This window comes from Theobroma cacao, chromosome 2 (assembly GCF_053813885.1).
Source record: "Theobroma cacao isolate CCN51 chromosome 2, ASM5381388v1, whole genome shotgun sequence".
Taxonomy (NCBI): domain Eukaryota; kingdom Viridiplantae; phylum Streptophyta; class Magnoliopsida; order Malvales; family Malvaceae; genus Theobroma; species Theobroma cacao.
This window is the reverse complement of record NC_142640.1, coordinates 40677633-40692723: the sequence shown is the minus strand read 5'-3', so window position 1 is coordinate 40692723 and position 15091 is coordinate 40677633. Positions and strand designations below refer to the sequence as shown.

Here is a 15091-nt window from a genome sequence, read left to right as displayed (position 1 = left end):
TTCTCAGTCATTGAGGTAATTTAGGTATAATTGGAGTGTAGAAAGTGAAAGAAATTGATTTGGAGTTAAATTGAAGGTTTTAGCCAATTACATCGAGAATAGTGCGAATTAGGTCGATTACCTTATTTAAACGGCTATTTGGACATTTTGCATCACATTTCGTGCATTCATATAGATTTATAAAACCTGAAATAGTTTATGATAAATTTACATAATTTATTAAAATTCGTGTCACGTATGATGTATAGGTGGTGAGCCCTCTAACAAGGGTAAAGAAATTGTGCTCGAAGATCGAGAATAGGAGTATATCGAACTCCTAGTACTATGAGTAACCTTACTATCATTTTAATTATCTAAAGTATGTTTTTAATCGGTTTTGGTGAAATTTTATGAAAATGAGTTTAAATGGTAAATCTTTGTATTTTACAAACAAAATGTGTTTACATGAAAAGATTTTATCAATTATCTTGAAACGAAATAACAATTTTGAAAATAGAGTAATTGGAGATCACTAGTATGTTGTAAATTTTATGATTGAAAATTGATGACTTATGTTATATTGTTATTGTGTTGGCATGACTAGTTGGGCTGTGTTTTATGAATTGTATGACTTGTTTAATTTTACCCTTGCAGGCTGGGTAGTAAAATATTAGCCCTATCATGCTGTTAAAATTTTATTGTATGGTGGGTTTAGCTTACTACAGTAGGTGGGTTTTTGTGGACTAGCCTATTAGAGAGGCACGGTAAACCCCATTATATTTTATCTCGGTTGGAGAGACGAGTAGGGTAACTCCCGAGGTATAACTTTTAGAGTTCACTTCATGCCAAACTACCACGTGAGGGGGAACTCGGCCAACGCCAAGGAACGACTATATTTTCAAAATAAAACATGACTTTCTAATAGCTTTGGCGGACTCAGTTGGGATAGCCCTCGACCAAGGTATTCCAAATAACTGAGTATAATAATAATTTTTGGCATGGGCCAAGCTTTTAAGAAATTCATAAGCCATACTGATTACTTGATTTAAATAAATTGATTTCATTTGGTTGAAATAAGTTGAAAAGTGATAAATTAAAGTTTGATGAAATGTTTTAATAGTCTCATTTTACTCGCCTTTAGATATTTTAAATGATATTTGTTTACTCACTAAGATTTTATAATCTCACCACCCTCATTTCCACCCATTTCAGGCTCAGAATAGATTATAGATAACTGATATCGACGAGGACTACAGTTGGACTTGCCACATTCAAAAACTGTAGGTTCATTTTTTTTTTATACTTTTAGGCATTCGTGGGCCCACGTGTCACTGTAAATTAAATTTTATACTTTGGTTATCTGTATTACAGCATGTATGAATTTATTTTGCTTTTACGCTGTAAAAATTATTTACACAGTGTTCTAAAAATATTATTTTATTAGAAAATTGAATATTTTATTCTATATTTTTATTTTATTCTAATAGTCATAATTTCATTTTAAATGAATGTTTTAGACATCCAAAATTATTTTTGATTATGAAATATGTGTTTTCCACTTATATACTACATTTTTAACTGATTTTGAGATTTTTGGAAAAAATGACCAAAATACCACTGTGAGACAGAAATTATTATTTTATTTGTTTTAAGTTGGAAACAGCTTAAAATCTTTTAGAACACGATATTCAGCAACGATTACTCACAGGGAAAATGAGAAGCTGATATTAAAGCCTTGCGGGGTTCCGGTTGACATTCTGGGTAATGAGTGTCGATCGGGACGTCGCGACGGTTGTCACGGGCTCGATGGGAGTACCGGGTCGTGACACAAACTATGAAAAGTACAATATTCTCATCATTTAAAATCTAATCATACCTTAATCAGCACTTGTCAAACCTTGTTCTATAAAATAATTACAACGTCATTTACATGCTCAATAGAATGTTTGCATATTTAGTAAGTTCAAGAAATCGTTAAAAGACGATATTGCCCCTAATGGTACCATTAAGTCGATTAAGCCTTGAACTACTTCAAATTGGAATTTTAAGGTGAAATTAAGAGTTTCACAGTCCAAGAATGATTTAAAATGGTGATTTGGAGTTCGATGGTCAATTTGGAGTCAAACCAAAATTTTCACTATCTAGGGATAAAATGGTCATTTGCCACATGGGGACAAAATGAGAATTTTTAGAAAAGATTTTTTGGCCCCATTTGACTTATTGGAGTATGATTTGAGGTTTAGAAGTAAAAAATTTTAATTTCGGTATAATTTGGAGTATAGGGGCGAAATGATAATTTTGCCACCCCAAGGCCAAATCGGTAAATTTTCACCCCCGACACTTGTCAAGACTAAGGGGTTTTATTTATCATGGAAATGGATAAACATGAGAAATGTGTGGTGGAGAATTAAAGAATTAAAAGTCAAATATTTAAAATTTGAACCAACAAGGAAAGGTCATGTGTCATGCTTTTATTATTTTGTTATTTCTTTATAAAAAGGTAAAAAATCAGCCCATTTCTCCATTAGTGATCAGCCAAACCAGAAGAGAAGAGAAACTAAGGAAGAACAAACCCTAGGTGGGAAAAATCAAAGAGAAAGTGTTGAAATTCAAGGATTTGATCATGTAAAGGTAAAATTTCTTTGATTTTGCTAGTGATTTATCTTACCCATGCATTTTTCCTTAATTTTCATGGTTAAATTACATGTTTTCATAATGAATTCATGACTGGTCAAAATGGGTAAGGAGAGAGAGAGATGTTGGATTGAATTGATTTTAAGATATGTTAGTGTTTTTAGTTAGTTTAGCATATTTAGAAGCAAAACAATAAGAAAAAAATTCATTTTTCCCATGAATCTTCATTGGCCGAATCTTCCTTGATGTGTGTGGGTGATGGATTGTTATTATTTCAAGAGAAATGGCTTAGAAAATGATGAATAATGATGAGAAAATTAAGTAGGAAAAATCACGGTATTAGTGCACAGTAATGGCTGAATTTTTTCATGAAGAAATGGGAAGGTTTTGATGCTGAAATTGGTGTTATTTGACTAATGTTTGGTGAATTGAGGTATTAGAAATGAAATGGAGCAATTTGGAGCCAAATCGGACACAATTGTCATTTAATCGGGTAATAGGTCAAATTAGGTCAGCACCGCATTTAAGCAGTAGTCAGATAAGTTGCATATCATATTATGCATATACACCGAGCCTGAATTGATTTTATAATGATCAAGCATTAATGTGGTGAATTATGTATTGTACATTGTGGCTAGGTGGTGAGTAAATTACACTGGTAAAAGTACAGAGATTGTGCTTGAAGACTGGGATTAGGAGTACATCGACTCCTAGAACTGTGAGTAAACTTATTATCATCTTAATTATCTAGAGTACTTTTATACAATTGTGTGATTTTATAGAAAATGGGTTTAAATGGTAAATTGCTACGTTTTAGGAGAAATTATGATTTTATAAAATGATTTTATAAATTTTCTAGAAAATTGAATACTGGTTTTGAAAATAGAGTAATTGGAGACTGCCTGCTTGTGTTATAAATTGTGTTTTAAATTATATGGCTTATAGCAATAGGTGAGCATGAATGGCAAAGTCGGTATTTGTATCAAAATTATATATACTATGTATTCAGCCTTGAGAGATTAGATTGCGATAAATTACTATGTCATGCAGATAAGGATTTTATAAATCATGTGGTAGATAAAATAATCTATAGTCACTATAGTGGTGGGGGTTTCCGTGGACTGCCTATGAGAGGGGTACGGTAACTCAGTTATATATTTACCTACGAGGGGAGATGTTGGATGAAGTATCTCCTAAGATAAAGATTTGAATGCACTTCAGGTGGACCACCGCGTGAGAGTGAGACTCAGCCAACGCCAAGGAATGGCTATGTGTCAGATGCGAAAACATGTTTATGGGTATGGGACATTTAACAGTCTTGGCGGTCTCAGTGGGATACCTTGACGAAGGTACCTGTGAGAATGATTTTGGCAGGAGTCAAGTTTTGTGAGATATATAAGCCATGTTGATTAATTGAGTAAACTGAATATTCATGTTATGAAACATATATTGGAAAAGAATATTTTAATTCGTCTCTATTTACTCGTCTTTAGATAGTTTAGATGGTGTCTGTTTACTCACTGGGATTTTATAATCTCACCACCCTCATTTCCTCACATTTCAGGCTCAGGAAATTCCATAGTTAGCTGACTTTGACAAGGACCTTCATTTGGACTTGAATCAGCAAAAGCTGTAGGTTTTCAGCTTCCGATGCATTTTTGTTAGTTGGGGGCCCATGTGTCACTGTAAAAGTAATTTTATACTTCAGTTATCTTATTTAAAGTATGTATGAACATATTTAGCTTTTACACCATATTTTTTACGGGTTTCAATTTTTTCAAAAAAAAATAACGAAAATATCCCGGTGAGCCAAAAAATAATATTTTATTATTTTGATTTGAAAACGGCTTATGATTTCTTGAAATACGAGATTTAATAACTGTCGCTCACCGGGGAGATGCGAAGCTGATGCTAAGCTTTGCGGGGTTTCGATCGGCATTCGGGGTAATGAGTGCCTATGGGGACGTCACGGCGGTTGTCATGGGCCCGATGAAAGTTTCGAGTCGTGATAGCACTTCCCTGAGTATATTTCCATTTTCTTTATCTTTCTTCTTCTTCTCTAAGACTAACTTGTTCTGATTGCCTTTCTTTTAAGCCTAATGATATAAAACTAACGTTAAAAATAAAACTACCCTATTTTGCTAAAAAGTTCCTTTTTCTATTCTCTCTTTATTAATAAACCCTAAAGTCATAATTGCAATTATAAAAAATAAAATGATATTTTATGTATTTATTTTTATAAAGACTATAACTTAGTAAATATAAATGTTTTTATAACATAATTCAATAAGTATAATATTTTTAAGGGGTATTAAAATAAATATAATTTTTTGAACAAACAAAATTGTTTAAACAGACATAACTGTATGAATAAACATAACTGTTCAAAAGACTTTGCTCTTTTCTTCTTTTTTTTCAATATAGGATTTTGGCTCATACTATTAAAATGTCTAATAATCTCCCATTATTTTGAAAATAATCTAAATTTTTTAAAATCTTGAAAATCAACTGTATAAACGAAGGTATCATTTGATTAAATCTTCACTTAGTGAAAATTGCATGGTAAACTATGCTTTGAACTAAATATTTCATTTGACACATAATGAATGCATAGTATCCGATGATACTTTTAGGATCATTGGTGATCTACATCCTCTTTTCATGAGTGCTATTAAAGCTAACTCTTGACCTCTTAGAAACAGCTACACTTTTACACTCAATATGTAAATCTAAAAAAAAAAATGCTCTCGTAACTAAAACACTCTAACTATACAAGTACTTAAGAGTATATTACTCATATTTTTCATATCAATACAAGTACCTAGTACTTAAGATGGGATATTATATTTCATATTCATAATGCTAACAACCACATTCAGATTATGTACTTTGTTTCTTCAAATTCAAGATTTGAAATTATACCAAGCATTGAGCCAATGATCCACCATAGATGGCTTTAATTTATGAACTTGAGCCCCATCCCTTTTAAGGTTTTATTTACAATACCTCTAGCAAGACTTTTTGTCAAAAAAATTGCCAAGTTTTCACATGACTTCACAAACATTATAGTAGTCACTTCATCTAAATTAATTGTTGGATCTCAACCCAACATGTCTAGACTTTCTGTTATACACTTGGTTATATTGTCACAGGCGTGGAACTTTAGCTAAGATCCATGTAGCACTTAACCCCCGTGTGTGAAGGCTAAGTAAACCTAACTATAAAAGTAATGCGAAAAAGTGAACTAAAGAAGAAGTTATGTGAGAAATAAAGTATATTATTCCCCATGGTCTAATAGACTTATGCTAACTATTGGTTTGTTTTTCCCTTATGCTTACAATGAAATTAAAAATGGTTATTTATAGTAATAATAACTTACTAAGCCTAAACCTACTTGTAATGCAAGTAAAATAAATAACATAAAAAAATAGCTTAATCCTAGACTTACTTGTAGTGCAAGTAAAGCAAAGAACAAGTAAGGAAACATAAATAAGAAAAATGCATATTCTTATTAGAATACGTTTAATCTAACCCTAAACTACTTTAGTTGCCATTCTCTAGCAACATTACACAAAAAATCCAACCCTAGTAAACAACCCGTATGTGCGTGGCCCACAATTGTATGGGCCTTATGTGCCAAGCCCGTTAATCCACACCGTTCCACACAGCCCATCAATTTGTTCCTCGTGCAGCCCAATCTTGATAGCGTCTTGTGCACATGGCAACCCCCATACACTGCTAGCTCGATGATTGCTTAGGTTGAACTTGTCACAGATTTGCAAGCCATGACAATACGCCCTTGCTAGAGTTGCTTTACTATCACAATGAATAGAAATTGAAAAAATTGGTGCAAGCCACAAAGACAGACCATATAGTAAGTTTTGTAGCCATTTGACTTCTTTGGTGACAACAATCATGCAATAAATTTGACCACCATGGTGGAATCCATTGTACATTTTTGTTTCTTAAAATCTCAAGAAATAAAATCCCCACGATGCATAAAGATCCATCCACTTGTAGAAATATGATCATCCATACTTGTAATCCAACAAGCATGCAAATATCGTTCTAATATTGATAGGTATCCATTATAACAAAGATCATAATTGATTGTTATCTTTAACTACCTAAATCTCTATTTACGACTTGTTAATACAAGTTATTTGGATTCCTTATGTACCTATTAATTTTCTAACAACAAATGCTATATACGATCTTGTACACGTTATTGCATACGTTAAACAACCAATTATTTTTACATATTACAAGTAATTTACCATCCCACCACCATTAGGCATAAATTTTATTTGAAGATCTATAGATATAGATATTGAATATAATAAATAAGATCAAACTTGTTAAGTTCTTTTTTATATGAAATTGTGACAAAGTTAGATCATTTTTTATCTTGAAATATTTTAATTCTTAAAATAACATCCACTGCACTCATATTATTCTTTGCAAAATTATTTGATAAAAGTTTCTTTGTCTCTTCAATTTGTGCCAAATATTAGCATGTTATCTACATATAAGAAAATTATAACTCTTTTACCACTTTGAAATTTGCTATATATGCACTTATCAAACTCATTTATTTTATAGCAATTGGCTAAAATCGTTTTGTCAATTTTTTTTATGTTATTGTTTTGGTGCTTGTATAAGTCTATATAATGGTTTTACAAGTTTAGAAACCTTATGCTTCTGCCTCGAAACAATGAACCAACTGTTGCACGTACCTCTTTTAATACATTGTTTAAAAACGTTATCTTTCCATTTTACATGGTGAATTACCAATTATAAATTGATGCAAGTGAAATTAAAAATCTAATTGTAGCAATTCTAAATACTAAAACATGAATATTAAAACAGTCAATTTTTTGCTTTTATTTAATCTTTCGTTACCACCTACTTTAAACTTGTCAATGGTTCGATCACCTTTTTTTTTTAATAAAATAAACTATGCCTAGCAAACCACTATAAATAAAATATCAAATATTTAACATTTTTATTGCATAGCAAACCATCTACAAATTATTCTTAGTAAATAAAATTGTGTCAAAATATTATCAACTAAAAACTAACAAAAGTCTTGAAAAAATAGATAACTTGATGGTGTTTCTTTGTTTGAAAGGTGATGAAAGAATATTGGAAGGGCTAGGGGTGTGCAAACGGTTATTTCGGTTAGTTCGATTTTAGATAGATTAGTTCAGTTTTAGATATCTAATAACCGAACTAACCAAATTCATATTTAAAAGTAATCGAAACCGAACCGAACTATACAAATGACTGAGCTAACCAAAATCGAACTAATTCAATTAGTTCTGTTCGGTTTTCAAAAACCGAACTTGACAAATTTTTTATTTTTTCGTTTGTATATATTTATTTATGTTGTATTTTTTTTAATAAATCAATACTACAAAAATATTAAAAATGATAATAAAAAATTTTAATAAATAAGATGGATACTCATATAATTAAAGAGGAAATAAATAGGAGAAGAGATTAGGTTTAGGATTTATTTTTCATGCAAAATCCTCATAATACCCTTACTTAAATTCAATTAGTTCAATTAGTTCGATTAGAAATTTTCCTAACTGAAACCGAATCGAATTAATTTTAATAACCGAATTATCCTAACTGAACTATCCAAAGAACTAAACTAATTTAACCAAAAAAATCGAACTCATTTCGATTCGATTCAGTTGTTCGGTTTAGTTTACATTTACTCACCCCTAAAAAGGGCCAGGCCAAAACCACAAAGAATATTAAAAAAATAGATAACTTGTTGGTGTTTTTGGTGATGGCTCGGCGTTGGTCGTCACTGAAAAGGGATGATGATCACGAAGGCCATTATGTTTCTAATGTCAACGAAAATCTCACTCCAAAATATAAAATTCTTAGTAAGATGAGTAAAGGCACATTTGGCCGAGTTTTGGAATGTTGGGATCGTCAATATGTTGCGATTAAAGTTGATATACTTCAACATCTTGCTAAGATGATAAAGGAACTTCACGTTATGTGCAGATTCGAAATTGGTTTGATTACCGTAATCACATTTGTATTGTGTTTGAGAAGCTTGGGCCAAGTTAATTTGGTTTTCTAAAGAGAAATAAAGACTGTTCATTTCCTGTGGATCTTGTTCAGGACTTTGGACATCAACTTTTGAAATCTATAGCATTTATGCATGATTTACGCTTAATCCACACTGACTTGAAGGTAGAAAATATTCTTCTTGTATCTTCTGAATATGAAAAGCTTCTTGGCGAGTTCTTCAGATGAAACGCATTTCAGGTTCTTGTCAAAGTCAAGTGCCATTAAGCTGATTGGCTTGGTAGTACTACACTTGATAATCAAAATCATAGCTACATTGTTTCTACAAGGTATTATAGAGCCCTGATGTTATTCTAGGTCTGGGCTGGAGTTTTCCATGTGATCTATGGAGTGTGGGTTGTATACTTATTGAACTCTGCATGAGTGAAGCATTATTTCAAACCCATGAGAATTTGAAGCATTTGGCGATGATGGAAAGGGTATTAAGACCTGGGTGCTGAAAAATAATTTCAGAGAGGCTCCAGACTAAATTGGAGCTTGATCGTCTGAAGAATATGGCATCACAACATGTAGAGAGCTCAAGATATTCACTCGCAGACCTATTGGAAGGTTTAATGAACATAATCCATTTAAATGTCTCACAGCACATCAAGCTCTAAATCATTTTTTTAAGAATCCAACTTAAGTGGAAAGAGTAGATCAATGATTTCATAGTGCTTGGATATCCAAGATAAAAATGGCAAAGGCCTCAAATTTTGAGATTGCTGTGTATGTATGCTGATGTTCGTTTTGGTGAAATATACAATTTGCATCTTTTGCTGTGAAGTACTTGTATCGATAACTCCTTTTTATTGAATAACCATTTAGTTATTTAGTTAGAACACACATTTGTGGAAGTAAAGATCTTTTTAGTCTGTTTGGCTGATAATTTTATTTTTTATTTTTTGTTTTTTTTTCAAAATTATTATAATATAAAGTAAAAGGTAAAAAGTAATATCATAATTAATTTTAAATAAATAAATAATTAAACGTAATATCAATAATAACATAATTAGTCTATATAGAAGTATAATGCATCACTTTGTTATCTAAAACTTACCTATTTTGTATATGATTTTTCAAACATTATATTTCTTTTTGTATCTAAACGTGCCTTTTACTTTTTTTTTTTTGGTTTATGATTTTGAAGACAAAAGTCAAATAGTAAAAATGTAAAAAGTTAAATGTTTCATACTTAACGTTGGTTTAAGGCGAGTAATCAAATTTTATTCATAAAAGACTTATGCAAAATTGCATACATATTTTTAATTGACTTTTAAATAATAATTATATGTAAATATAAATTTTTGATATAAGAAAGTTTGATGTATTAATAATCAAAATTTTATAATATTAATCTATAATTTTTTTTACATCATTAAAATTAAATACCTTTATATTTTAATGAAAGTCATTAAATGCAGTCGGAATTCTTATTTACAAATTGGATTAATCTTATTAATTAATATTTATAATACAAATTATTAATTGAAAATTTAGAAATTTAATGAATAAAAATGCTTGTTTTCGTCAATAACAAGTTTTTACCGATATCTATGTTTGTATATATACTAATATTTGTTGTCACGTGAATAACAAATGAATACTTATTTTTTATGTACTAATAAATTACGTATAAATGAAAATATTATAAATTACAAAATTGTTTTTTATTTATTTTAAAAAATAATTATATATAAATAAAATTGTTTTTAAGTTATATTTTTTGAAATATAAACCATTGAATTGTGCAATATTAGTTTATAAATTATTCAATCTATTAGGATTAAACAATATTTTTTTAATAAAAATTATTCAATGCAATTAAAATACTTATTTGCATATTGGATAGAGTTTACAAATTGAATAACCTTTATTAATATTTATAACTAAAAAATATTTAAAATGACAATTTAGTAGTAAATAACAAATATCTTTATTTTCGTCAATCAAAAGTTTTAGCAACATCTTACTTTTATATATATTACACATTATATATAAATATATAGCAAAATAGATAAAATATAACTGAGAAAAAAAAGGATAAATAGATTATAGATATAGATATAGATGAGGTGAAAAAACAACAGAAAGGTATATAACCACTCAAACTTAAAATTTTAATCGAAATCTCACTCTAAAATTACTACTTAAAGTTTTAATATAAGTGAAAAATAAAATACTTTTTTACAAGTGACAATTATCATGTGAAAGTGACATATTATTGTCACATACAAACACAGATGTAATTATCCAAATCTTAGTGCTCGTGTTTGTCCCAATTCCCAAGTCCTAAGTGCCGAATTCTAACCCAATGGGCTGCAATTCTTTGTAATTTTCTGGGTGTTGAGTCCTTCTTAGACACAAATCTTTTTGAAACAAAACCAATTTCTATTAAAACCCACTCAAGCTTAATTGTTGAGCTTAGCGAACAAGCTCAAACTTGATCATCAGACTCCTTCAACAAACAACAATTATATATATATATATATATAAAAGCATAATATCTAAAAAAACCTTTAAAGTCTTTAAAATAATTAAAATAAATTTTTATTCTTTTATTATCTTCAATTAAGATTTTATATTTTTATTTAAAACTAAATAAACTCTTATTCTTTTATTTTGAGTTAAATAAATTTTTATAATTAATAGCTGAATTGATCAAAATATCATTTATCATTTTATATTATATGACGATAACGTAATATGTGGACATATCATAATTAATGATGACATAACATGCTAACATATTATAATCAATGATAGCATGACATGTTAAATGTAACGTAATAATATAATCATGTAACATTTTTCATATTCTACGTTAGTGACATGTCAACTTCGTATAAGTATAAAATGATAAATAACATTTTAACTAAAGTTAATTAATTAACTATTATTAAAAAGAATTTATTTGACTCAAAATAAAAATATGAAGATTTAATTGAATATAATTAAAAAATAAAAATGTATTTAAATTTTTTTAAATTAATAAATAAATATATATTTAATCAATAAAATTTCCTAACTTGAAAATATTTAATTAATAAACAAGAATTTATTCGGTATAAAATCAATATATAATTTTATATATTATGAATGAATCAAAACTTAATTACTATATCATTGAGACTAAGGTTTATTAACAAATTTAATTATATGATGTATGATTATACTAGAGTATGTGTGTATCTTATCTTAAATCAAATACTATAAACTTTAAATAAACAAAAGCTTTTTAGGTTGGGAATGCTCCTACAGGCTTCAGTCATTTGCAATATAATTATAATCTAAGTTGATCCTTTGGTCAATTGGACAAGCCAATCCAAATAGGCATAGCTCTATATGTCAAAGCCAATCTAAATTCATAATGGAAACCAATAGAAGTCGGCCCTCGAATCCAACTTCTAACTATATCTACACGAATGGGTCGCCATTTCGCAATAAATGAACATTTGTAAATATCTATATACTTACTAAAACTGAATTATTAGCTTGATAATAATATCAATTATTATCAATAAATTAAAATTCTAACTTTTTTTAAAAGGAATCTCCCAGCCCATGTCGACTGCCGCTCTCCGCGTACCTTCGGCCACGAGCCTTTCCATAATTCACGGCCACGTGTCGGATCGCTATTAGCTCACCCACTGCTCGAAACTATCTATGAAGCAGCCTTTCCCCCATCTCCAACACCCCCACGTGCCCATCCGTCAAGGTCTGGCAGCCAAAACCCTTCCCATCTACTGATCTTCTTACACGTGTTCAAGTCAAATCGCCTTTCTCCTCCTCTTTTATATATACCTGGCGCCTACCTGCCTAAAAACAGAAACTCAAATCGAAAAAGTATATCCATTCACTAAAGTCAAAACCAAGCTTTTTGTTTCCATCTCCTTCGCTTTTTAGATTTCTTTTTTCTTTTTGGTTTAATTTCTATTACATGATCCAAAAATTAAACGGGTCGTGTCGCCGGATTCTCGCGTACCCGGCGGTACATCCTTGCCAATCCATTTCTCCACTTACTCTTCTAAACTCTCTAATCGACCTTGGTCGAGACATTTGTAGTTACAAATCCAAGTTTTTACCCACCAACAAGAGAAATGCGCGCGAAACGTTTCGTCAAATCACGAACCTTCTTCTTATCCTCGAGGAGATCCGAAATTCCACGTCGGATCCACCTGACCCGGTCATCCTTAGGTTGCCGGAGCTCCATCTGACTTTCCAGAAGTTCCGATACCTACTGGAAGACTGCACTTGCGACCGGTCTCGAGTATGGATGCTGGTTAACTCGGATCGGGTAGCGAATCACTTCCGGATCCTGATCCGGGCCATGGCAACGGGTCTGGATGTTTTCCCTCTTCCAACCGTTGACTTGTCAAACGAAGCCAAGGAGTTGGTTGAGTTAATAATAAGGCACGCTAGGAAGGGAACTTTCGAATCTGATCCGGAAGATAAGAAAGCCGTGAAAGATCTCATGCGGATCCTGAACCGCTTCGAGGAAGGAAGCTCGCCCGACCCGATTGAAATCAAACGGATCTTGGATCATCTCGGGATTAAAAAATGGAGCGATTGTAATAAGGAGGTGAAATTCTTGAATTCAGAAATTGAAATCGAAGTTTCCAATAGAGAAAATAAAAAAGAATTAGAGCTTTTGAGTAGCTTAATGGGATTCGTGAGCTATTGCAGATGTGTAATGTTCGACTCCATTGACTTTCACAGTCAACATCTTGATGGCCAATTTAACAGCAGCGAAGCTCTTAAAGGGATCAACGGTGATGATCTCAAGTGTCCGATCTCGTTGGAGATGATGTCAGATCCAGTGACTTTGTTAACGGGACACACCTATGATCGTTGTTCGATTTTAAAATGGTTCAGTTCAGGGAACGCCACGTGTCCCAAGACGGGCGAGAAGCTTACCAGCACGGAACTGGTTCCGAATCTTGTCTTGAAAGGGGTGATCCAACGGTATTGTGCTGAAAACGGCGTCGTGGTTGCCGAATCCAGCCGGAAGAATCGGGATATTTCTAGGTCGATCATGGCGGGGAGTTGGGCGGGAGAAGGAGCTGTGAAGATGTTGGGGGGTTTTCTGGTTAACAAACTTGTAAACGGAAGTGTTGAAGAGAAGAACAAGGCGGCTTTTGAGATTCGGGTTCTTACGAAAACAAGCATTTTTAACAGGTCTTGTTTGGTTGAAGCCGGCGCGGTCCCACATTTATTGAAGCTGTTGTTGTCTAACAATTCGAACACCGAAGAAAACTCCATTGCTGCGCTCTTGAATCTTTCCAAGCATTCGAAAAGCAAGGGTGTTATAGTGGAGAAAGAAGGGTTGGATTTGATCGTTCATGTTTTAAGAAAAGGACATAAGGTTGAAGCTCAACAACATGCTGCTGCTACCTTGTTTTATCTTGCTTCGGTTGAGGAGAATAGGATTTTGATTGGTGAAATCCCTGAGGCTATTCCAGGTTTAGTGGAGTTGATTAAGAAGGGAAATGATCGTTGCAAAAGGAATGCATTGGTTGCGGTTTTTGGGCTTCTGGTGCACTCCGGGAATCACTGGAGGGTTCTTGCAGCTGGGGTTGTTCCTTTGTTGCTGAATCTTTTGAAAGATTCGGAAAGGCAGGATCTTGTAACGGATTCTCTAGCAGTTTTGGCTACTCTAGCAGAGAAAGTTGATGGGACGGTTGCAATTTTACGCCGCGGGGCCTTGCAATTGTTAGTGGGGACTTTAAATACCTCCACTTCAAGGACAGGGAAGGAGTATTGCGTTTCCTTACTGTTGGCCCTATGTGTAAATGGCGGTCTAGATGTGGTTGCTCGTTTGGTCAAGAATCCTTCTCTTCTGGGATCCTTGTATTCCCAACTTAGTGAAGGTACATCTCGAGCTAGCAAAAAGGCCAGTGCACTCATCAGGATCCTGCATGAGTTTTATGAAAGGAGCTCCTCAACTTCGTTGACTCCACGTCATCCACGAGAACGATTCGTTCACGTAAGGTAATTGGTAACCCAAATTTTTAAGGGTTTTCATTTATTGATTCTTTTTTTGGTCCATTTCTGCAATCTTTTCCTTGTAAATACACGCAATGTGTATATTGCTTGCTTTCTTTATTAGCTCGGTTTTTTTCAAGAGCTTAACCACTCAGCTTCTGCCTTTTTTATGAAGCTGCGTGAAAAAAATAAAATAAAAGTATTGTTGCATTGTAACTTTATTTGCAGATTGTTGATAATAATGTCATCGAAGTATAATACAAAGTGATGTAAAACTCATTCTTTATGAGTATCATGTGTAAACAGCTTCTGCTGTGTTGTGCAATTGTCTTCATGTTAGTAATAAGATTGTGATACAGTTTGTCTAAAACAATTTCTATAAACATGAAAGATTTTGGTCCAT

At 32.0% G+C, this 15091-nt stretch overlaps 1 protein-coding gene and 1 pseudogene across 1 annotated transcript; both read left to right on the top strand.

Annotated features, from left to right (window-relative positions):
• The first annotated feature begins 8518 nt into the window (after nucleotides 1-8518).
• Nucleotides 8519-9349, top strand: LOC18609396 (serine/threonine-protein kinase AFC3 pseudogene; annotated as a pseudogene).
• Nucleotides 9350-12521: 3172 nt separating this feature from the next.
• Nucleotides 12522-15090, top strand: LOC18609395 (U-box domain-containing protein 18-like). Its single transcript, XM_007044484.3, has one exon. The coding sequence runs from the start codon at nucleotides 12644-12646 to the stop codon at nucleotides 14696-14698; it is 2055 nt and encodes a 684-aa protein (XP_007044546.2). The 5' UTR covers nucleotides 12522-12643; the 3' UTR covers nucleotides 14699-15090.
• The last annotated feature ends 1 nt before the right edge of the window (nucleotide 15091 follows it).

Excerpts from the sequence above, each read along its gene's own strand:
- LOC18609395 (XM_007044484.3), top strand. The coding sequence starts at position 12,644 with ATGATCCAAAAATTAAACGGGTCGTGTCGCCGGATTCTCGCGTACCCG.